Source organism: Aedes aegypti, chromosome 2 (assembly GCF_002204515.2).
Source record: "Aedes aegypti strain LVP_AGWG chromosome 2, AaegL5.0 Primary Assembly, whole genome shotgun sequence".
Classification (NCBI taxonomy): domain Eukaryota; kingdom Metazoa; phylum Arthropoda; class Insecta; order Diptera; family Culicidae; genus Aedes; species Aedes aegypti.
The window spans coordinates 25,701,392-25,726,024 of NC_035108.1; the positions used below are offsets into that span (position 1 = coordinate 25,701,392).

The following is a 24,633-nucleotide window of genomic DNA, read 5'->3' on the forward strand; positions in this document are numbered from 1 at the left end:
GAGAGTTGACTGCACAAAAATGGTTTATGGTGGAAGATATCGGATTCAGATGACCCTCTCTTAACCCCGGTTGGTTTCCCAACCAAATCTATACAGTTGTGCGGTTGTAGATACCTACTAAAATTAAATTATAAACTTTTTTTAAAAAATTAAAAAAATCTCCACAAACCCGGTACATCTGTACAATGGAATTCATCTGTGTATTGTTCTCAACTGAAGACAAATCGGCTGTACTTATATCATTCTCGTCCTGGTTGGTGGTGTTACACATGAACGCGAACTAATGACTGCGTAGCTATCGGGATTTGAAAAAAAAAAAACATTGTAACAGTAGAGTACAGTAGCCCAATTCGTGAGTTGTAGTTCAGTAAGATTCACCCCAAGACATGTGTGACATATAAATCATTACATTCATGGAAACATCATCTCAGTCGCTATTGTAAATCGAGCTCTGCTAAATATTGTTCATGTGTCGCCCGTTTTTAATTTTTATCATTTTATATTCATACCAACACAGAAAAAAACCGTTCTCGTATCCGTGAACAGCAGTCGTGAACTCGTCAACAAGCAAAAATACTCCGTGAACTAGATCATGTATGTATGAGCTCGTTACCTAGTTCCGAGAACGTCCATGTAAACATGATGGTAGTTCACGGTGTATTTTTGACAGTTCACGTTTTCCAGAATGCTTTTTTGAGCGTGAAGAATAAAAATATATTTAAAATTTCCATCCTGTCAACTATGATTTGAACTTCGAAATGGTCTCAGAAAGTATCTTCAAAATTATTTTGTATTTAAAGATCATTATTGGCATCTGTAAAAGTCGGGATCCCCAAATAATATGTCAGGTTTATTAATGGTTTTGAAACTGTTTTAAGGGCAAACATTTCTTTCAATCTTTCACAAGTTAACTAGGGGAGCTTACGTATTGTCGGCAGCCTAAGCAGCTGAACTTTTAAGAGGGCAATTTTACGCAACAACTACACTTGAGCACTCTTCATTTGTTAATTATTATACACAAAACACTATTTTATTCTCTTAATCTTCTATTTTCCTCATCAAAGTCACGAGGCACTTGTTCTTTTATCGGCAATGCAATTAATATTGTCGGCAACAAAAATGTTCACTTCGGCAATCCAAAACTGCGCAAAAACTAGTTCATGTCTAGAGGAATTCGCGATTAGGGCCTATCTGACAAATCAATAACAATGAGAAAATAATCAATGAAATTCTCATGTGCAATTTTAAATCCCAATTGGAGAAAATATACTCAAACTTTAACATTTTCACTTTAAAACAGTTTTCATAAACCTAGTTTTAAAATCCTCATCAATACCACACACATCTCCTACAATACCCCTAGCTATTTCGTACTCAAAAAATCTTTAAATGTTTCGCCTAAAACGTACTCGAGAATGCCAGTATCGCCCAATGTTATGAGCCTGTAATCGATATTATTTTCAGTGTCGCCTATTACTTTTGCGCCGTGTTTACATTCTGGTTTCAATTAAGCCCGCCATGTACGCCTTGTTTATTTTTTGTTTGCAGTGTCGCCGTTCACTCTCGCCGTGTTTTGATTTCGATTTCAGATGCGCCCATCACTTTGATAAACAAAAACACAGGCGTAACCAATAAAGTGTGTGGTTTGGCATGAGGTGAAGTTTCGTCTTCTACAAATTTGCGTTTTTTGAATAGTTAAGTTATCGATAGGGGAAAAGTTCAAGTGCAGTGAATAGACAATTTAGCTACAATTTCAACGCTATATTTTCATATATTGTGTACATTTTGTCAGTTTCGCCTAATTCGCGAATCTTTCTAGATGTATTGGTAACATTTCGTATTTGTTGACAAATCCTGAAATTAAACGTCACTCGTTATGTTCTATTCGTTGAAAGGGCCAGAAAAATACAGACTACACTGAGAACAGAATTGCAGTTATGCAATGCAGGATCGCAGAGAGTCAAATTGAATACACAACGCCACTAATTTATGCAGAATAAGGCGCCGTCCACAAATTACGTAACGCTCTAGGGATAGGGGGAGTAAGCTCAAACGTTGCGGTTCAAACACAAAATTTATTTTTTCATGCAAAGACCGTTCCCAGCAAACCAGAGATCATATAAGGATGTTCATTTCAAATTGTATAAATGTACAATTTTCGTTGGAATTGTATATGATTCAAAACTTAATTGATTGAAATCGTTAATGAAGTCATCAATTTCATCTGACTTGAATTTGCAGCTTATAGAATTCCACTTTAATCTGACCAAATATGTAACTTCAAACTGTCATTCCATTACGATTTCTTTTTCACTTGGTATGACTCTATTATAATCATCAATGTGAGATTACATATGAGTTCATCTGATGTAGGTATAAAATCATACAGGGCACATCGCCGAACGCAACATAAACATAAAAAATGGAATTTATGAACAAATTGACTTACCGGTTAAAAGAACATCACTGTTCAACAGAAACACAATGTCATCACGTTGCATAAGTATTTCCGTACGATGTCTTCAATAAATTGCTGCACTTCGTTTCAACTGCAAACCGTAATTCGATAAAACTTGAAGCCTTCCGTGTTGCACTGGCTCATTTGCAAAATGACAATTAAGTTCGATTACATTCGAACATGATGCTCTACAGTGTTTCATTTATATTTGCTAAAAGTCCGAGTCCAGCAACTAAGACTGTGCGGCATAGTGGTAGCGTATCTGACTAGTGATCTACGGGTCAGAGGTTCGAGGCTCATCTCGCGATATTTTTTTTCTATTTATTATATTTGTTTGTAAACATTAAGTCATATAAACTGCAATACACAATCATACATGAAATTACAGTGAACGCTAAATCAAATTGTCTGAAGTTGTGTTGACCATGATAAATTCTCTAAGATGTACGTATATGGCCTCCAGATTTGTGCGAATAGAGGGAATTCGTGCATTTTATACAATTTGTTTCTACCGAATAAGTGTTCACTTTCATCACTTGCAGTCTCAGTTATGTGAACATATTTGTTGGCTGGGTTGCGGAAAGGGGAATGGTCGAAAATTGTACATTTTTACGTTATGTCATATATGGACGCTGCATAATTTCGTTATCATTTATTTTATCGAATATTTTTGTATTCAATCTCACTATGGCAGCATTTCGGCTGTAAAAATTGCCATGTCATGGTCTTGCAGCAAGTGCGAATCCAGCCTAGAAGTTGCAGCGTGACGTCATGGTTAATTGATTCATAATATTGTGCTCTGTAAGAAAAATCCACAGAACACGATTATCGGATTACTTGAATTTCAGAGTTGCGTTTGAATGGGTTAATTGCATGCCCCTATTTGCTACTCACACTATTGTTTATAAGGGTGCGGCTTATTTTTCTAAACCTCTCAAAACCAACAATTCTTGTACTGTTATGAATTTGAATCATATTAGAAGAGAAACCTCAAAGTTTGAGCTAAAAATATTAAGATTTAGAGGGAAGCCGGCGTCTTGAAGGTAAATTTTCAAATTATAAAAAATGGCGTTCAGTGAAGTCACCATAACTTCTGTAATTTCTAACCAATTTTGAAATTTTCAGCACCATTTTCTTAAAAACTTAATTTATGAAAACTTTGTAGAATATCAAATTTGTGTAAAACCAAAACTAGTTTCAATAAAAAGTAGTATACTCCAAATGTTTCCTCATTTTACTAAAATAATATCTTTGTTTGACCATAACTTCATTAATACTCTACAGATTCCAAATCTCTTTGCATGGTTTAGAAACTTGTAATTAAAACAAAATGCTTTATAAACACAAGTTTTAAAAGAAAAATGTATTTTTTGGCGAAAGAAAACATAAATAATCCAAAGAAATTCGATTTTTTTTTTAAATATTATATTTTTGGGTAGTTTTTGTTACAAAACTAAGCCAAAACCATTTTTTAGAAACATATGTTGTATGAACAGAATGAAAACAATTTTTTTTTGCTTCAAAAACATGTACAGTCGAAGCTTGTTATAACGACCACTTTAATAGCGACAAAAGCTCTCTATGACGACATTTTTCGGTCCCTTGAAATAGATTTTAATGTTATCACTATTCTCTATAACGACATTTATCTATTACGACGCTCCCTTGCCATGTCGTTATATCAAGCTTCGACTGTTCAAATATTTGAAATAGGTTGAGTATTTATGAAGTTATGGTCAAACAAATATGAATTTTCCAGTAAAATGAAGAAAAATTTCGAGAAAGCTACTTTCAACAAAGACTTGTTTCGATTTAAGACAAATTTGATGTTCTACAAAGTTTTCATAAATTTAATTTTGAAAATAATGGTGCTAAAAGTTTTGAAATTGGTGAGAAATAACCGAAGTTATAGTGACTTCACTGCCATTTTTATAACTTGAAAATTCACCTTCAAGATGCATGCGCCACCTCTAAATTGTTAATAGGATAAGAGATAGAATTTAAGTAAAGTACATAATATTAAGATTTCAGTCTGTGTGACCTGTAGTCAAAGACGGTGAATAAATAAATATATAAATCCTAATGTTTTTGGCTCAATCTTTGCGGTTTCTCTTCTAATATGATTTAAATTCACAAGAGCACACGAATTTTTGGTTTTGAGAACTTTTGGAAAATAAGCCGCACCCTAGTATCTATGCGCAAAAAATCGCTAAAAGGTAACGCAAAATTGAAAATTATGCATGCAATTTTACGTTTTTTTTTACGTTCATTTTATTATCAGTGTATGAGAAAATCAGATTAGGCCCTTTGCAAATCAATGCACTTATGACTTGGCACAAAAACATCATCCTCTGATTGCCTGTAGAACAACAGGAGTGTTGCCAAAATAGTTTACCTATTGAAAGACGTATACTTTATATGTTTCTCAGTATATTGAAGTTTATGCGCTACGATCTTCAGATAAGGAAAGTATTTAAAGGCTCAATTATTACCAATACATGCTTTGTTGCCTAATTCCAATGAATTAATTAGTTGTGTTCGATTTTTTCAATAAATTTAAATTGTGAATAAAAAATACACCGCAATTGAATATGGTTTTCTGGCAAACTATTCCCGTAACAAAAAGTGATTGCCGAGGAAAGCAAAGTGCATTAATTTTAATTTGTGATTTGAAGCATAAAAATTCAGTATTTTCGAGTGCTTTATAGACAAATCAAAAGTTTAATAGTGCATGAGTGATCGGTGCGTAGCTTTTGTGACAAATTGGTACTGGAGCGGAGAATTGGACCTTTCAAAGTGGTGAGTTTTTCTTTAGCTGTTCTTGTGTTGTTTTATTCGGCAGCTCACGAATGACGAAAATTTCGTAAGCATTTATTTCATTAAATGATAAAACTCATGTTCTATAATATTTTTGTCAAAGATGAGGTTTACATGGAAGATTATAGTTCAAGGAATATATTGAGTAAATTGAAGGTAACTCTTGTTCCGTAGATACATTTTAACAAGGACGATAAGTTAGTGCTGCCGAAAATACCCTCAGGGTGCCGAAGCCATCATTTACCCTATTTTGTCGCATCAAATCTCGATTACTTTTTCAAATCGACGTAAGTAACTTTCATACGGTTTTGAGAAAACTAATTGAGAAGAATCACAACCTGTCTTCTAAAACTGTTTTAAAATGAATCACCTTTTTAACATTTTTTCGCCGTGTACATCGCTCAAATTTTGCATACAATCAGATCACGTTGAAAAACTAGGTAGTTTCTATTATTTTCAACAAAAATAATTATAACAAAATGATAAGCCGTTCCATACAGTTACTTTCGACGTTTTTCTACCAGTGTAAAATCGGCTCAAGTAGTGTTTTGTTTTGATTCGTGGTTAAGTCACTTTGTCTCTCTATACAGCGGGGCGGCGAAAGTAGTGGTTAGGTTGCGAAAGTTGAAAATCTTACTTTCGTCGTTTTGTAAATCCGGAAATTAAACGTTCTAAAAGTGAAAAATCTAGTTGGGTAGGAGCAGAACATGTGGAATTTCGCCTGCGACACACGTAGAATCAATGAAGTAAGTTCATTCACTTTTTTGACTTGAGACTATTTGAACAAGTTTTCGAGAAATGGCCACTGTTTAGTCAGACTCTGGGAGGGAGAAACCGATACGAAATTTCTGTACGTCATAGGCCTTTTCATGTGACAGATCCGTCTATGCATTTGTTTACATCGGTGGAGGTCCGGTGCTAACACGGGCTTGTCATTTTCATAGAAGAACTGTCAAAGTGCTTCCCGATCAGCTGATTTGAGACGTCATGTGAATAGGCCTATAGTGAGCCGAGATTCTGCTGTCACGAACTGTCACTGTGAGCCCGGATCTCAAACAATGGACAAACTTTGAAAAAGTGCGTAATTGATCAAAACATTTTTTGGCATTTCAACAAATGTGACAAAAAATCGATTGATAAGCTATTCATGCCTATTCAAAAGTAATGTCACGATAGCACCTTTTATTCTGATTGAATATAAAGCACTTAAATACGCATCATTTCATTGTCGTTGGCAAGCTGGAGTTTTCTTGCAGTTTGAAAAAAAAAATCATGTCATATTTCGTGTGTAGAATCGGTGCCTCCCTCCCACGTCAGACTGAACCAAGTGTTGTTTACACCTTTCAGGGCAATATCCGGATATCATTCGAAATAACGATATATTCGCAATATTTGCTGGTATATTGAAGCATGCCTATTTGATGAAAAGTTTGTAACAAAATGGCAATCAGAATCAATGGATTCGGTAACTCATCTCTACAATGTCAAAATATCATCTAGTCCGGTCAGTCTGAACACCGACCAAATGATCTGTGCGTTTCTCAATTCTAAAAGCATAGAAGGACTAAAGAAGGTTTTCTCAGTCATCTTTTGAACAGATTATTTAACAAAAATCGTAAACAGATGTAAGAATACTCCTAAAAACATTTAAAATAATTTTCCTTACAACTGGTTATGCGACCATGCAAACAAGGACAGTATTTTGTTCGTTCGAAGTAGTTAGGACTAGTGTTCAATAGTTGGTCTGAAGCTCGTAACGCATTACGAAAGGAGACACCAGCGTTACGGTTGGCACCATTTGAAGTTAATATGTAAATCACTATAGGGTTCATTCGCATATTTCATATCGCCAAAAATGACCATTTTCGGCCCTCACCCAATCCCTCGTAACGCTTATTGTATGAAAGTTCTACAACTTTTGTGTGAGCCGTAACATCATGAGATCATAAGAAATTTGTGAATAAGCTCATAGTCCATATTACGAGCCAATCAAGAACAACTGATAGCTTATTCTATGAATGACGGTGTCGTGACCAAGCATGGGAACATTCCCTCACCCGCCCGAGCACTACCGATGAAAATAGCAAAGTATCTGCTATCACCGAATATTCAGTGACAGCCGAACGCTACTAGCGTGAGCGCAATCCCGAAGAATTGCAAATGATTGAGATAAACCTAAAATCAAAAGCCACACAGAGTGGAGTGAACACCAATCCGCTTGTAACTGGGAGTCACGAGAGAACGCGTTCAGCATTCAATCACTGAATGCATTCAGTTGAATGAACGGATTTGCACTCACTTTTGTATTTAGTCCTCTATCTCTTCGTCATAATGTTTTATGAAAATGATGTATTACATCATAAGATTCCTCAGCAACAGCTGAAGAACACAACCACAAAATATCACAAACAAAAATGTTTAATTCAAAATATAAACCTAAATAGCAGAATTTTCCGCCCTCTTTGGTTCGCGGAGCACTTTTTGACATAAAATTGTTGTATCACCACTCCGTTCAAATCAGGGACGAAAAAATCATGCTCACTATACTCAATTCACTGACATTTATGCCACCATCAAAGTAACCGCACCACCACCAATATGATTGTACCAATGAAGAAGGCACAAAAGTAGATGAAGAAAACAAACAACGATGCCCGTATGTTGCTGCTGTTTCTGATTATCAGAAGCAGAAGAGTGTCAGCTTTAGAAAATTGATTATCAATTAGGCTCATATTAATTAAAAAATATGCTGCTTTACAGGTAATGAACGATCCGATGCACGGAATCGATGATGTTGACGCGTCTTTAGTGTGCTTTGTGCAAAAATTACAACTTCCCTAAGCGGAATATAAAAAAGTCAAGCTGTTTAGAATGAATATCATTTTTTGATTCCGATTATCACAAAGCGGTTGAGTAGCAGCAGGTTGAAAGGAAACTGACAATCTTGCGGAAAGCGTTTTGCCAATCTTTGTTGTGTTGTCAAGGCGAGGATAAAACAAATAAAAATCAACAAGATTCTACGTAGCAAGTATCAATGTAGGCGAGGGTAGATTGAGTATTTTCGTCCCTGGTTCAAATCATGATTTTTTACAAGCTTAAATTTAGAGATGGGCAAACCGTTCGCGAACGGTTCGAAAGAACTAGTTCTTTGCGGTGAACGAATGAGCCATAGTTCTTTTTTGAGAACGGTAGTTCAGCAAGAACGGTTTACTGAACGCGAACTGCAAATGAACGAACGCAACAAACGTGGAGAAGAGAACCGTTCTGTATGCATTTTTCCATCGTTCTCGCCGAACGAACGGCATAGAAAACCGAAGCGAATGAAGAACGCTACATTATGCTGTTGGCATAGCTTGCCCTTCCATTGAGCAAATATACTGCTTCGCGACTAAAAATGGATGAACCAACGTGCGAAGTTCGATTTTTGACCAACTTCGCCGCGTCGACCAACTTCCCTATAGTGCGCATCTATGCCCGCCGCCGTGTGCATTATGCGCACTATTTAGAATCGAGTTGCGACGCGGCGAAGTTGGTCAAAAATCAAACTCCGCACGTTGGTTAACCCATTTTCTAAAGCGAAGCAGTATATATTCAATATTAGTTTGGATTAGCTGGATAAGGCTAAATATGGACGGACAAGGTTTGGCGCGCAAAAGAAAGCGCAAGCAATAAGCTTTTTTTCATTTTATAATTTACTAGTGGTCCCGGCAAACTTCGTCTTGCCATCAAGTAGGCTGTTGAAAAACGCCATGAAACGTCCTATACAAAATAATAGTTCCGTTCACTTTCGTTATTTCGACTTTCTTGGCGAATATTCTGAACTTTTCATACACACAAACACGTCCGAATACTTCACGAACACTTTAGTGAAAGAATTGTCAAAACCTGGTGGCTCGTTCGCAAGCCATTTCGTGACATACAAACACCACTCCATTTTTATTTATATAGATAGATTTCACAATACATCGGTTCTACTAGTTTCAAAATAATTACATTCCGTCCAATATTCTCTAGTCAATATTTTCTAATTGATAATAGAATCATAATTTAGCAGAAAATTCCAGCGTTGACTAAAAAAGTCTTTCATGAGTCGTAATAAATACATTATTTTAAGGGTGAAAATAAAAAGATTTTTTTAAGAACGAAAGAACGGTTCAAAAGAACTAGTTCACTATCAAGAACCTAACGAACGGGAACTGTTCATTGAAAAGAACTGTTTTGCCCATCTCTACTTAAATTAATTGTATAATTTCTATGAAAACATTGAAGTAAGGTTTATGTTGATCAATCTTTCAATAATTTTAATTTTATTTAAAACTTTTAACTCTAAACTAGGAAGACTTTTTCATTTGATTGAGCAAGCTATACTATTACAGAATCAAAATGTGACAATAAGGCAAGTGTTCCGCGGAGCACGATTTGAAAACTGTTGGGAATCAGACTAATGGTAGAGTTTACTAGACAATATATGAATGCGAAAATGACAACTTCGGTAAAGAAAGCTCTCAGTTAATAACTGTGGAAGATCACTTCGAACATTGTTTTTTAACGCGGACACTTTTCCAGTGGGGATGTTATGCCAACAATGAGTAGAAGAAGAACCATTATATTCAACTTATTTTCTTTAAATATGCAAAACTCAATTACAAACATCTCTGAAGACATGACGAATTCCATCCAAAAATTTTGCACATGTTTTTGGTATGGTTGAATAAGTGTTTTCCATAGAAAAATGCCAGCTCCGAAATTGTAGATTTTAGAGAAAAATGTTCTATGAAGAAGTTGTAAGGAACAAGTACAACATATACACTGAAAAAATATTTTTAATATCTTTTAAATGTTCACCATAGAATCTTGATAGGTAACAGATGTTTGAGACAAAGTTTCAAAATGGAGAAATCAGAAAAAATGGTTTTTCAAGAACAACTTTTGGTAGACTTTCAAAATTTCGGTTTTTGTTAAAATAAATACGTTCTGATGGTACAATAAGAATCTTGAAATTATTCTTTTTTTTTTGTATGGTATTCAGTTGGAGCTGCCTGACAGCTAAACTTGTCAAGGCTGAACCCTCGGTCTGGCTTTTGCCAAGTTTCCCCTCTACCAGGACCAATACTCAGACGGACTAGGCAATGGCGCCCACATGAACACTGTTTTTTATTAGTATTGTGACGTGGTAGTTTTTGAAAAGTACCCATATTCCCTTGCTTCTGAGAAAAGGAAGCATTATGAAAATCAGCAGCTCCATTAGAATTTGTTTGAAATAGTAGTGTAGAATTTGTTTGAAATAGTAGTGCATTAATACTGTCTAATACTGTCTAGTCGAAATGGTTTTGAATAATTTGTCATACAAGTGCTATTCTGATTACTATTGTCTTTTACGTAAGATTAGAGTCTTAAATGTCAAGTGTCGTCAAGTCTTAACAAAATTAGGCTGTTTAGTAGTAGTTCTAGTTAAGGCGAAGTAGGCCGTCATTGAAATTTGTACGCGTCGTTGATGATTGTTGCTAATTCATCTCACGATTTCGAATCAAAGAAAATCAATTGGTTTTGTACTGGCACAGCTGAAAAAGTATCAGCATACTTTATGCATGTTAGCGCGTACTGTGATACTTTTTCAAGTCAATATAAACTATCAAGACTGAGTTTTATCACTTTGAAATGCAAGCTGAAAAGCCATCATTGTTGCCAAAACGAATGACGGGCTACTTAGCCTTATTTTCATTTTTTGTTGTTAAAAGTATTTATTGGTCATTACGTTCATATATCCTTAAAGAAAAAAGTCGCTTTCCTTGTCTGTTCAACAATTTTTCGAAACTAGCAAGTGTACCCTAATGATCGATCTCAGCGTCTTACTTTCCATAGTCATTTTTATAGTGAATTTTGAAGAGTAAAGTTACCTTAAGCTTGTATTACAGTCTCCTACAAGATTCACTTTTCGGTGGCAAATGCAATGCTTCACAACGCCTACTTTCTACTTGTAAATTTTGCGAAAATGAAGCTGGAATTAGATTATTTATACCGCTGTTACAAAGAGGCATTTCTCATTATGGCAATGTAAAAACCATATTAAAATAAGATTGTCGCCACTTATTTCTACTCAGTGAATCTACTAGTCATTTTCCTAAGAGTTCCTAAGTATTCCCTACGTCGTATATGATAACGATGTATCTAGCTAGCTAATAGTAAGAGTGGCTACGGATCATTCTGGTTAGCAAAAGGCAAACTGAACGTCACCAATAGTATTAATGTCCACTTCGAATAGATTAATTATTTGAAATGGGCATCAATTCTATCAATGACGCAGAATGTCCGTTGGATCACATCCGAGATATTATTGCGTCTATGCCATATGAATTATGACGCGGCTTTAAGCAAAAAATGCCAAAATGTGATACCACCACTACAGGTTACGCCTTTGGTTTCCATCATATGGGCTAATGGATTATGCCCTCCCATCGCGGCAAGGTCGCATAACCAAGGGGAGGGAATAAGAATCTTGAAATTATTCTAAACCATAATGACCATCATGATCACCTCACTAGAAGTAGCCATTTCCAAATTGTATATTGTTCAATGTCAATAAATAGGCCATTTTAATTAGTTATTCGCGATTCTCCATCAAGTTCAAATGGTATTTTGGTAAATTCTTAATAGAACATTTTTATCTTAAATCAACAATTTCGGAATTAGGATTTGCATCCAAAAAATATATTGGCCATTTTCAAAAATATACTTGAGTCAAAATAATTGATTTTTCTATAGAAAACACTTACTCTACCATGCAACCATGAAACCATGTGCAAAATTGACTGCAAAACGAATATGGTCGAGTTCTGTGACTGACCAATATAATATTTAATACGTCACGTCTGAAACCAACGAGGACAGAACTCAAGAACTTTTTTGTGCTAATTTGTAGATTAAGCTCAATGCACTATGGTCCAGAAAGCAGTTTTCCATGGAACGATGCGTTTTTAGCTTTTAAATGAGACATTTGACCAAAGTTAAATTAAAAGTTGTTTGTATTAGTTAGGCCCTTTGTTTGATGTTATTGGAAATTAGGGTGGTCCACAAATTCATAGAAATGATATAACTAACTTTCCAATTTCTAGAAATTATGGTAGGCTGCCGAACTACTTAGGCACTTCCATGATTCACTTTGGCATGGGGAGTTTTTCTCAGCCGAATTGTCTGAAAATTTCAATAAGAAGCACTTCAATACGACGCATTTTGTACCCAAATATAAGCTTTACTTCAGCAATTTTTCCAATTTAGAGCTTTTCTCCTATGGTGACATAGAGTTGTCTAAAGAAAGCTGGTTTTCTGACTCCAGAGTTTTCAATTCCGATACCGAATGAAAGTAGTCTACGAAACACTTTTATAGCTTCTCTCGCTATCTCTTTCCGTTTGGGAGTTATTGTTGTTTTTCTTGATAACACACGCCTACTTTAATTGTTAATATAGTGCCCATACAATTTTGGCAACACGTCTAAAAATTTCATGTTGCCAAAATCAAAGTTAAAAAAAATTATATGTAAATAAAATAATAAAAATATAAGAGAGTAATAAAATGGGTGAAACATGAACAAAAGCAGCTGACAAAAACCATATCAGTAAGATGAACAAAATAAAAATACCCATTACATAAACCACAAAAAAAACATTTCCAAACAAGCATCTTCATTGTGGCATTCATTCACAAAGTAAAGTATAAATCATAGACATGAGGCATGCTTCATCATTGATTGTTACTATTAAGCCGTAGAACTGGAATTCATTCACAATTACTTCAACCATACAAAACCAATTACCATAGAATTCAATCACATCAAGAGATTTTCTTTTCTTCGCCTAACCATCGCCCGCTTTGTGCTTTCTCTGATTTATTTGACTCGTCATTTCTTATCTGTATGTATTCCTTTACTAACCCACTTACTCCCACATCCATAGTTGCTTAGTATGAACATAGCTTACTAAAATACCTTTCCGCGAAATCCCGCTCTCTGTACATTGTACAGCCCTGCGGACAGATTGTATCCACCTGCTCCCAAAAATAAAAACCCGTCATTTGACCGATAAAAGCTAATCTATCGTTTGTGTTTTGCTCTTCGTGTTCTCCCGCTGCAACGCTTATCACCTTGCAGGAGCGCTCCGCCGGTCAAAGATTGAACATTATCATCGTATCGGAGGGTGCCATCGATCGCGAGGGTCAGCCCATCACGGCCGAAAAGGTCAAACAGGTGGTGGTCGACAAGCTGCACCAGGACACCAGGATTACGGTGCTGGGTCATGTGCAGCGCGGAGGTAACCCGAGTGCGTTCGATCGCGTACTGGTGAGTTAACCGAAGTGTTCAAATCACTGTATTTGGAGAATGATTGCCTCCATTCCTTTCAGGGTTGCCGCATGGGTGCTGAAGCAGTGCTGGCGCTGATGGAAGCGGACGACAAAACCGAACCGTGCGTCGTATCGTTGGACGGAAACCAAGCCGTGCGAGTCCCACTCATGGAATGTGTCCAGCGCACCAAAGCCGTCGCCCAAGCCATGGCTGACAAAAACTGGGAAATGGCCGTTGAACTTCGTGGTCGCTCCTTCGCCAGAAACTTGGAGACCTACAAGATGTTGACCCGCCTGAAGCCACCGAAGGAGGCTTTCGATTCCCAAGGTCGTGGAGTCGGTGGATACACCATGGCCGTGATGCACATTGGTGCCCCAGCTTGCGGTATGAACGCTGCTGTTCGATCATTCGTGAGGAACTGTATCTACCGAGGTGACTCCGTGATGGGTATTCACGACGGTATCGAAGGTTTGGTTGCCGGAAACATCAAGAACATGGGATGGTCCGACGTGACTGGCTGGGTCGGACAGGGTGGTGCTTTCCTAGGTACCAAGCGTACCCTTCCAGAGGGAAAATTCAAGGAAGTTGCAGCCCGTCTGAAGGAACATGGCATCCAGGCCCTTCTCATCATCGGCGGATTTGAAGCCTACCATGCTGCTGGACAGTTGGCAGATCAACGCGATAACTACAAGGAGTTCTGCATCCCTATCGTGGTTATTCCATCGACCATTTCCAACAACGTTCCTGGAACAGAGTTCTCTCTAGGTGCCGATACCGGTCTGAATGAAATCACCGAGATTTGTGACCGCATCCGTCAATCGGCTCAGGGTACTAAACGCCGTGTCTTCGTTATTGAAACTATGGGCGGCTACTGCGGTTACTTGGCTACCTTATCGGGTTTGGCTGGTGGTGCCGATGCTGCCTACATCTACGAGGAGAAGTTCTCCATCAAGGACTTGCAGCAGGATGTGTACCACATGGCATCGAAGATGAGCGACGGCGTTCAACGTGGTTTGATTCTGCGTAATGAGAAGGCTTCCGACAACTACAACACCGAGTTCATCTACCGTTTGTACTCGGAGGAAGGCAAGGGATTGTTCTCCACCCGAATGAATGTGCTGGGTAGGTTGCTGAAGGTTTATGAGCTAGAAGAGACGTAATTTAATTTCTCCTTCGTAGGTCACATGCAACAGGGTGGCTCACCGACGCCCTTCGATCGTAACATGGGTACCAAGATGGCGGCCAAGTGCGTTGAGTGGCTGGTGGAGCAGCTGAAGGCCAACACCCAACCCGACGGTAGCATCTGCGCCAAGAGTCCCGATACGGCCTGCCTGTTGGGATTGGTTCGCCGTCAGTACAAATTCTCGCCCCTCAAGGACCTGATCGCGGAGACCAACTTCGAGTAAGTAGTTCGATATTCAGAGGGCTCATATTTGTGCATGGTCAATGATTTGCACATTGTTTTACAAAATTGAAGTACGTAGAAGGAAGCTTACACAATTTTAAAATACGAACAATTCTCTCTTACTCTATATTCCGTATCTAGATATCGAATTAGAGAACATAGTAAATGTTGGTTTTCATGGCTAACATGATGGTCCCTTGGATCGCAGTTGCACTGGTTTTGTGTTCTGTAACTCGATGGTCCCTTCAATATCGAGTTATGGAGAGTTTACTGTATAAATTTTCAGCTATGTCCTCTTTCCTTTTGGCGTCACATCCTAACTGAGAAACAGGATGCTCTTTAATGAATGTTCGAATCCTCTGAGCAGAATCTCAAATAGAGAAACTTAAAAGTAGATGGAGTACCGTGTACCTTTTAATTCCGCTCCTAAATGCTTATCTTTGACAGATACGCGTATTTCGACTACCACTTGCAGTCTTCTTCAGTGTCAGTTACTCGTATCCGTATCCAAAGTGGATAGGAGTAACTGACACTGAAGAAGACTGCAAGTGGTAGTCGAAATACGCGTATCTGTCAAAGATAAGCATTTAGGACCGGAATTAAAAGGTACACGGTACTCCATCTACTTTTAAGTTTCTCTATAAACAGGATGCTTCCAATCTCGTCGTCCGATAATTACGTTTATGAATGCTTTATTAGGAGAGGAATTTGAGATTTCTTACGCGTCATACAAGTTATTTTTAATGTTCATGCTTAAAATTGTACTATATAGGGAGTTTTTCTTCTTCTTCACTGGGGCAGAGCCTGCTACTCAGCGTAGTGTTCTAAGAGCACTTCCACAATTATTAACTGAGAGCTTTCTTTGCCTAAAATTGCCATTTTCGCATTCGTATATCGTGTGGCAGGTACGATGATACTCTATGCCCAGGGAAGTCAAGGAAATTTCGATTACGAAAAGATCCTGGGCCAACCGGGAATCGAACCCAGACACCTTCACCATGGTTTTGCTTTGTAGCCGCGGACTCTAACCTCTCGGATAAGGAAGTCCCCAGTAAAGGGAGTTAAAAACTGTAAAAATTTATAATATATTTTAAAGCTATTTAGTGGAATACATATAAATGAATGAAAACCGAATTTAGTACTGTACTATTCAATTCAACTAGATTTTGTATCCTTTGACAGATACGCGAATTCCGACGGGTGCACGACGTTAGGCATAAATACGTTAGGCATAAGGACGTTAGGCATAAGTACGATAGGCATAAATACGATAGGCATAATGGACGTTTGGCATAATGGATGTTTGGCATAATGGACATTAGGCATAATGGACGATAGACATAATTCTCAATATTCAAAAAATGAAATTATTTGTATGAAAAGTGAGCTGACCTTTTTTTGGTAATTGGGGAGGGCTCCAAAGATCAAAATTGTGTCCTTTGAAATACGATTGCCTTGCAGTCATCCCATAGTTGTGAATCCTTTGAGGTCAATTTCTAGGACAAAACTTGATAAAATGATTAGCTTGAAAATGCTGTTAATTGCCTTCATTAGCTTTGTGGTAACTTCTGTGACCATAGAGTAAAGCCATGCTGAAGGCATTTTAGTTCGGTTTCAAGTTGATTCAGGATCCTTGGCCATGAAGTGCAAACGTGTTCATGTATCGTGCACAAATAAGAATGCAAAATGGCTACTTTGGCTTAGCAAACATTAGGTTAATAACGGTGGAAGTGCTTCTAGAATACTTAGCTAAGAGCTTGAGGTGGGGATTAATGCCAAGAATATAAACCTCACTGTAACTGCTGCTCATCTTTTGAGTTAGGTCGTACACATATTATTGACAAATATTTCATCAGAGATTATCCCTTCTTTGAATTGTAAGCTGTTCTTTATAGTTATACTGTCGACAAAATTATTGGTGTTAGTGCTGGTAATCTTTAAATCAGGAAATTTTTCTTCTTTTATAATTAAACTATTCTTTCGAGACTTACTTATTCAAAATTTATTAACACTTTTGCTCTTAATACTTCCATCATACATTTTCCCTTCTTTAAATCACAGGCTGTTCTTTATACTTTTACGGTCAATTTGATGACTGTAATAAAAGCATCTTCTTCCAATAATATGCTATTTTGTGGATTCTTTCTGTTCTAATAGTTATTGGAATTGTATATGTAAATATTTCCATTATAAAATGAACGCCATGCGTAATGCTGAACGCTATGTTATGTTAAAATTGTGCTTGACCGTTAAATTATCTTGAAATCAAGTTTAATTTCAAATATTTTCAAGGTGCTTTTGGCAATGCTTTCAAATATAGCTGATCAAAATTGTTTGAAAACCATCAAAAATTGTTGGCAGAAGAGGCAAAAGAACTGTTTTCACCACATTAAATTGACGAGCAGACTCGGAATGGGAATGCTACGCTCTTATTGGCGTCACACTACCAGAATATTATTGTTATTGTTAAGATAATGTCACCTATCATAACATGAACGTTTGGCTTGACTCTAGATTGCTGTCTTCAAGTTAGTTATTTGCATTATAAGTACTAATAATTATATGGATGATTTCCCTTCTTTACAATTAACGCAAATATACAAGAGATATGTAAAAAATGGCATATACTCACCAAACTGAACATCTAAAGAAATAAATAACACTTGCTCATTGCAAATAAAAATTAATACTTACAAACATGGACTTTAGAATGATAACAATGACCATGATAACAATCTTCTTCCATATCTTGCGATAATCGATTTATTGTCAAATTCCATAACACCGGAAATTGCAATTTACAACCAACCAATCAATCCACTATTTTTATGAGCTGTTACATCTTAAAGACACCCACCCACCCCCATCAACATAATGGATTTTGTAAATGGACACGAACAATTTTCGATATGAGAAGAGTTTTTGAATGACACACACGCAAGATATTTTATGCCAAACGTCCATTATGCCTAACGTATTTTATGCCTAACGTCCATTATGCCTAATGTCTTTATGCCTAACGTCCATTATGCCTAACATACTTATGCCTAACGTCCTTATGCCTAACGTCTTTATGCCTAATGGGGTAAACTCAATTCCGACCGCAACTGTAAGGCCGCCTTCAGTGTCGATAGATCGTCAACAATTTTTATACTATCGATCCACTTTTTCAAAGTGTGCTAGAATAAGGGCGTAAGTCGCATAATCGATTTCTCTTCATCGATCCTCTCTTCTGTGAAGAATAAAATAATATGTTAATCAGTCCACAGTCCGGGAAGTATCTCCCTTCTGCGCATACAACAGCCAGTATGTATAGCTCAGAAATTCCGTAGGTACGAACGAACAAGTAAAAGGTACCAGAGTCATAGGGTAGGATAATAATTATCACTTGACAAAGGTAGACATAACACTATGCTTATGCTTAAATGTATCTCATTTAAAATTATCGGTCACACTGGTGGACACAGTTGACAAAAACTTTAAATTTCGTAGTGTTCAAGGCATGGTTAAAACCTATAAACACACAAATCAAATGTGAGTTGATCAAAGCATTACCGTACATCCCCGTGTATTGGAACGATACCTCTTGCAAATTGCTTGATTAATCGCTTAAACTTCGAACCATTGTGAATGATTTTCTTTTTGTACATTTGCTTTAAAAGTTCGCCCTCTATTGAATATTTTCAACTGTAGATCAGTATGTGGGCATACATACTAAGATTGGTGTTATTTGATCAGTTTGTGAAATTTCGTCCCGCTTTGTAGAAAAATACAACTGGTTACTTTATGCTAACTGAGTGTATTTTACTAATGAAGAAACACACTTCATTTAGTGCCAATGACTGAAAGAACCAGTTTTGCCCCATTTGCCCTGAAATTTGATTGTTCGATACTAAAATGTATTTACAACCTATTGCGGTTATTTAAATTATACTTTTACGGCGTAGAATCATCTGATGAATACATGGGAGCACATTTAAATCCAACTCAGTGACTGAAAGAGTCCAGTTTACCCCATTCTGCCATGAAAATGCTATTTTTCTGGCATAAAGAACAGTTGCAACGGATTGCGGCTAACAACATATATTTTTGCTGGTGTAGAATAATCTGGGTGATATAATTGAACACACATTATCTAATGTCAATGACTAACACTCCGTTTTGTCTTTATTTTTTATATTTAGGAGTACAATGCCCGTTTGTTTTTAACAACATGCCAAAAAAGTCATGTTGCCAAAATGGATCGAATTTAATAATTTATTGATATTTTAAACATTTTTCAAAACACCTTCCTCCCCTCACCCATGGTAAGACTTTTCATATGAAAGGCGTAAAATAAATCTCAAAAGAATTTCAACGAACAAGTCTCATTGGCGGTATCTGAGGTATTTTCTATACTTGGTTTCGTTCGCCATCACACAGTGGGCCAAATATGGCCAAAAGTCCAAAAAATGAAGTTTTCAAATTCTTTCCCTGATATTTTTCCTTGCTTTCTCTAGTAGCTTAGCTCAGGCTGACTACACATATCAATGGTTGCTATTTCGTGATTGACCGAAGTCAGTGAAAATGCACAAAGAATCAACTAGAAGTTTGGCTGGGATTGGCCAAAATCTTCTTCAGTGATCATAATTCAGTGCTTCTATTTATACAGGCGGCCACGTCCAGTCAGTGCAGTCAGGTGGGATTAGGGGAAAGAATGTTAGTGTGTAACCTTTGCTATTTGGAGACCGTGTTTTTCCTCTGCATCTCCACAAAGGTTACTGGGAGGGATGTTTGTTAATGGGAAGGATCATTGGGTCACAGGATTCACTTTGATAAGCGATTAGACTATGATAAATAATTATTTGTGAGATATAAACATGCTAATATGTAAATATGATATTCTCATTTGATATGAACAATTTCTATGTAGAGGAAAATTATGCCGACACTTGAGGTGACGAACCATTCAAAGTTTGCTGAACAAATACCTAAATGTAACATTCCTACAACTGTCAGGACGAAAGCATGTGTTATTATAATTGTTATTTGCAAAGCAACAAAAAACTCGATTCGCTGAAACATCATAGAACACTCTTATACTTATGCCGACATTTACAGTGGTGAACCATCACAAGTTTGTTGAATAAAGTTAACCTTACGCAAGTCTACACTTGTAGTATCGAACCATTCAAAGTTATTTTTAATTACAAAAATAAAGGTGAAAGATAAATTTGAAAAAAAGGTAAAAGTTAATAATTTATTAATCAGAGTTTATGTCGACACTCACAGTGACGAACCATTCATAATTTGTTGAAAAATCATATTTACGTCCTACCGTTGTAACGATTAAATGTGCAGTCATACATATCACAGCGTAACAAGAATGACATTTTTGCGTATCTCAAGGATCAAATTTTGTGTCTCTAGTAGATTTGGGGTTGCTGAATCTGGTGCCATTCTCAGAAATGTTCCAGCACGTCACAATTTTTAGCTACTGGTCGCCAAAGTTGTATAAAACACTGGTTTTATTCATGTTTACATTAAATTCAAAGTACAATTTATCACATTTTTTTGTAATCTAATCCACCAAACATGCAAAATAGAACTTGAACTTTCATTTCAGACAAAATTTGATTGAAATTGCGCGAATGAATTTCGATTAAACCGATTTTTTCAACATACTTGCAGTCTCCATACAAAATTCTTCGTTTCTTCTATATGGCAAAATACAAAAAATCTCTAAACCATCAAAAAATAACTTTTCCGCATCGAAAGTATTACAAACTTTGATGATAAGTATTGTTGTACACATAAAGTTTGAATTCTGTGGCAAATTAAGCCAATATATTACCTTACAAGCTGGCAAACTTGCATGCAAGTTGGCTGAAATAGTCATTTTTTGCATTTTCAACAGTCAATATCTCAAAAACTAGACGTGCTATGATATTTCTGAAAACGGCAATGGATTCAGCAACCCTTATCTAAGTGAATAGCGGTATTTTGGTGCTGGAGACAAAAACGTGTTCCGCAGTGTATTTTATAGATTATGAATTGTATGTTTCTATGTTCACTGAATTGTAGCACCTGGAGTACTGCTTATGTCCCGGGTGAAAAGAAAAAAAACACATGTTCTGCTATCAAATATGTTCCACTATTTTCACTTAACTACACTTTGAAATTACTGTCGAAAATGAAGCAATACCGAGAAAAAACTGTGACAGGAAAATTTAGATAGAACAGTTAAAATCACCGCTTTTTAAATTTTCAAATTTCGGGAATGTTGTTCTTTAAAAACCGCTGTTTTGAGTAGTTTTTGAAATGCTAATATGGAACTTCATATTTTTTTGCAGTTTTTCAAAGCTGTTGCAAGTTACCAAGGAAACACTCTAAAATGATCATGCACTTCTCATTGTGTCACAAATACTGTATGGTATTTGATTACAAAGCGTTACAAAGCGAATAAGGCCAGAAAACCACCTGACTTCATTCTAACATTGCAATTTCACCGTTTCCAAATAAAAATCCAAATAAATCATCGAAAGATTGCGCAACATGTTCATCTTCAATTTGGTGTGGAAATATTTATATTTCAGTACAATTTGATGTTGATATTAATCTAAGATCTAAATGGAATAATTATGGTAATATTTAAGCAAATATGCCAAATATACCAGAAATGTTGAGTTTTCGTTTCAGCAATAATTTCTATCAAATTATATTCAATAATCATGTTTCATCGATGAATTATGGTTTTTAAACGATTTGAGCAACATTTGTACTTTTGGCCAACTCTTGTATGGAGTGCGGCCACTGTGCATCATTCAACGTTCATCACCGATATCTTCGCTCTATAAGCCCTGTACTGCTCCCTAGTTAGAAGTACATATACTGAAATATGCCACCCCAGTGTGGGCTTTGTACTAGCGATGAGCGATTTTGAATCGATGTTCCAAGCATCGATTTTTTTGTTCCGATTAATAGATTTTTTGAATCGATGTTAGGAGCATTTAAATAGAGTGAATCGATTTTCTTCATTCGATTTTTTGTTTAGATTCGAAGAGGATGAATTCGATAAGAATTGTCAATGAGTTGATGAACCATAAACCTAGTTATGAACTGACCTTCAAGCGTTCAATGTATAATTTGCAATTTCAAACGTTATTATATTGATGGAATTTAATAATTGAATTTCGTCTTATTTTGAGAGCTTGTTTTTGCACCTTTTCATATAAGCTTGAAAATCGAAGCGATTCAAAAACATCGATTCAATTGTTTCGATTAAATCGGTGAATCGATTCGACATATCGAATTCAAATCGATTTAGTAACATCGATTTTCTGGTCAAATTTGCCCAACGCTACCCTGTACCAAGCAACACAGATTTTGAAAATCGAGCGTGTCTAAAGTATTTAATTAGGGTTTCTCTTCGTTAGCTCCTCAGGACAAACCCTTCAGAACTGCCTCTATATAACTCGCGCTGCTTTGCGTCAGGCATACAAAGCTGCAACGCGTTTCCATATTTGATTTGCTCTCAAACCGCAGTGGTTATTCAACTCTACTTAATAGTCTCAACATAAATGTCCCTTTTCGCACTCTCCGAAGCCATAATGCATTAGTTCTCCTAGTTAGTGGGACGACCTACAGGTTTAAACATCAATTTTATGATTGTATTCGTGCTTTGAACATGATATTTCATCTGTTTGACTTTGATATAAGCAAAAACGTATTTTGTAAGTAGGATTAAGAATATAGCCAACAAAAGCGTACGGCTAATGCCGAGTACGAAGAATAAATCTTCTATATAAATAAAAATGGAGTGGTGTTTGTATGTCACGAGATAGCTTGAGAACGAGCTATCGGATTTTGAAAATTATTCCATTGTTATGTTCCTTAAGTGTTCCGACGTATTTGTGTACATAAAAATCCCAGGATATTAAACGCAAAAGTCAGAAAACGAGAGTGAACGAAACTGTTATTTCCTGCAAATAAAGAATAAAATAATATGTTAATCTGTCCACAGTCCGGAAAGTCTCTCCTCAGCGCCGACAGCAGCCAGTATTTATAGCTCGGAAACCTCTTAGGTACGATCGTACCTGTTCGAACAAGTGAAAGGTACCAGAGTCATAAGGTAGAATAATGAATATCATTTGAGATAGGTACACAAGACATACGGGACGTTTCATAGCGTTTTTCAAAAGCCTACTTGATGGCAAGATGAAATTTGCTGGGTCCACTGATTTCAGATAAATTAATATAACTCTTGAAGGCATTTTTATTATAACTTAACCAGCTCATAGTGGAAAAATATGGACCCAAATTGGCAACTACTTTATGCGGCTGATTGCGGTTCTCGAAAACTAAGGTGAAATAAAAATTGAATTGTATTTATATTGATGTAAAATAATGAATGTATTTATATTGATGTAAAATAATTTATTGATTCCGTTGAAATATAATAATGAATATCAGATAACAATTCTAATGACATGTTGTTTTAAAATTTTGGTCAATCCTATGCTGAGGAAATTAGCTATGTTTTTCAGTGTGTTTTTTTGAAAAATGTCACAACTTTAAGTAAAAATTTAGTACACATTTTTTTTCTGGAAAAATACATACGAAGTAAGAATAACTCTTTGTCTTTCGAATGCGGCTTAGAGAGTTTCAATTGGACGTGTAGTCACAAAGATACGGGCTGAACACTTTTGTATGTTATTTAGGGGATGAACCCAAACTTATGCATAGGAGCGTACGTAAGACAATTTTGGCGGTTTTGAAAACGTGAGTAAGGCACAAGTCACCCATTGTGGCGGCCATCTTGGCATTCCGAGATGTTTCACCTTAATGTCAACCGGAGCACTAGTCGCCGAGATACAAGCCTCAAAACTTAAGGTGATACAGTTTGGAATCAACTTCTAAGATTGCACTGAAACTTCAAAGGTACAAATCTCGCGGAGAAAGCACCCAACAACAGTGTACTTTTTATTTTGGCTTTTTGCACTAGCAGAAAGCTTAAAATAAGAAGATCAGAAACGTTTGCGAACTATTTCTCCAGTTTAGTGCCTTTAAAAACGTGAGTAGAGGCATAAATCGGCCATTTGAACGGCCATCTTTGAATTTCGAGATGTTTCACCTTAAGTGCGTACAATTTCTGTCCAGTTTCTCAACTATTTTTGTTCTAATAAAATAGCAACACATAAGCATATTGTTAAAAATCTTGTCCTGTGCTAAGATAAAGACAAATGGGAGCCAAACTTCAAAAGCACAAATAGGAGATCTAGACAAACATTTAGGCTTAAAACCTAATCGATTAATCACTCGATGGTGGTGATCAATCGATCAAATTCTTCAAGTGGATGGCTATCTGGTTCTCCAGTTTTGTGCTCTTGATGCTTTGAAGCGTAGTTTCGGTGCAAATTCACCTTAAATTGTAATTACTATAGATATTCTATCACAAGACCGTAATGAAGTATTGCATTTTTACCAAAATGTGTTAGTGATTTGTTATAAATTCCCAAACAAATTTCATTAAAAATTCATCCAGAAATAGATTCATAAAATATTTTGAAAAATTTACTCAGAGTGTTGTCTTATTGTAGTAAAACCCCATATTTAGTGTCATCACGTTAAAATAACTT

At 36.4% G+C, this 24,633-nt stretch overlaps 1 protein-coding gene across 3 annotated transcripts in view; it reads left to right on the forward strand.

Moving 5' to 3' along the window:
- Positions 1-24,633, forward strand: part of LOC5568472 (ATP-dependent 6-phosphofructokinase) — a 55,495-nt gene that overhangs the window by 29,921 nt on the left and 941 nt on the right. For all 3 annotated transcript variants that reach the window (XM_021840314.1, XM_001652250.2, XM_021840315.1), the window contains exons 5-7: positions 13,420-13,608; positions 13,671-14,733; positions 14,791-15,013. In XM_021840314.1, the coding sequence (XP_021696006.1) occupies positions 13,420-13,608; positions 13,671-14,733; positions 14,791-15,013 (1,475 nt within the window). The remainder of the gene's footprint in view (positions 1-13,419; positions 13,609-13,670; positions 14,734-14,790; positions 15,014-24,633) is intronic.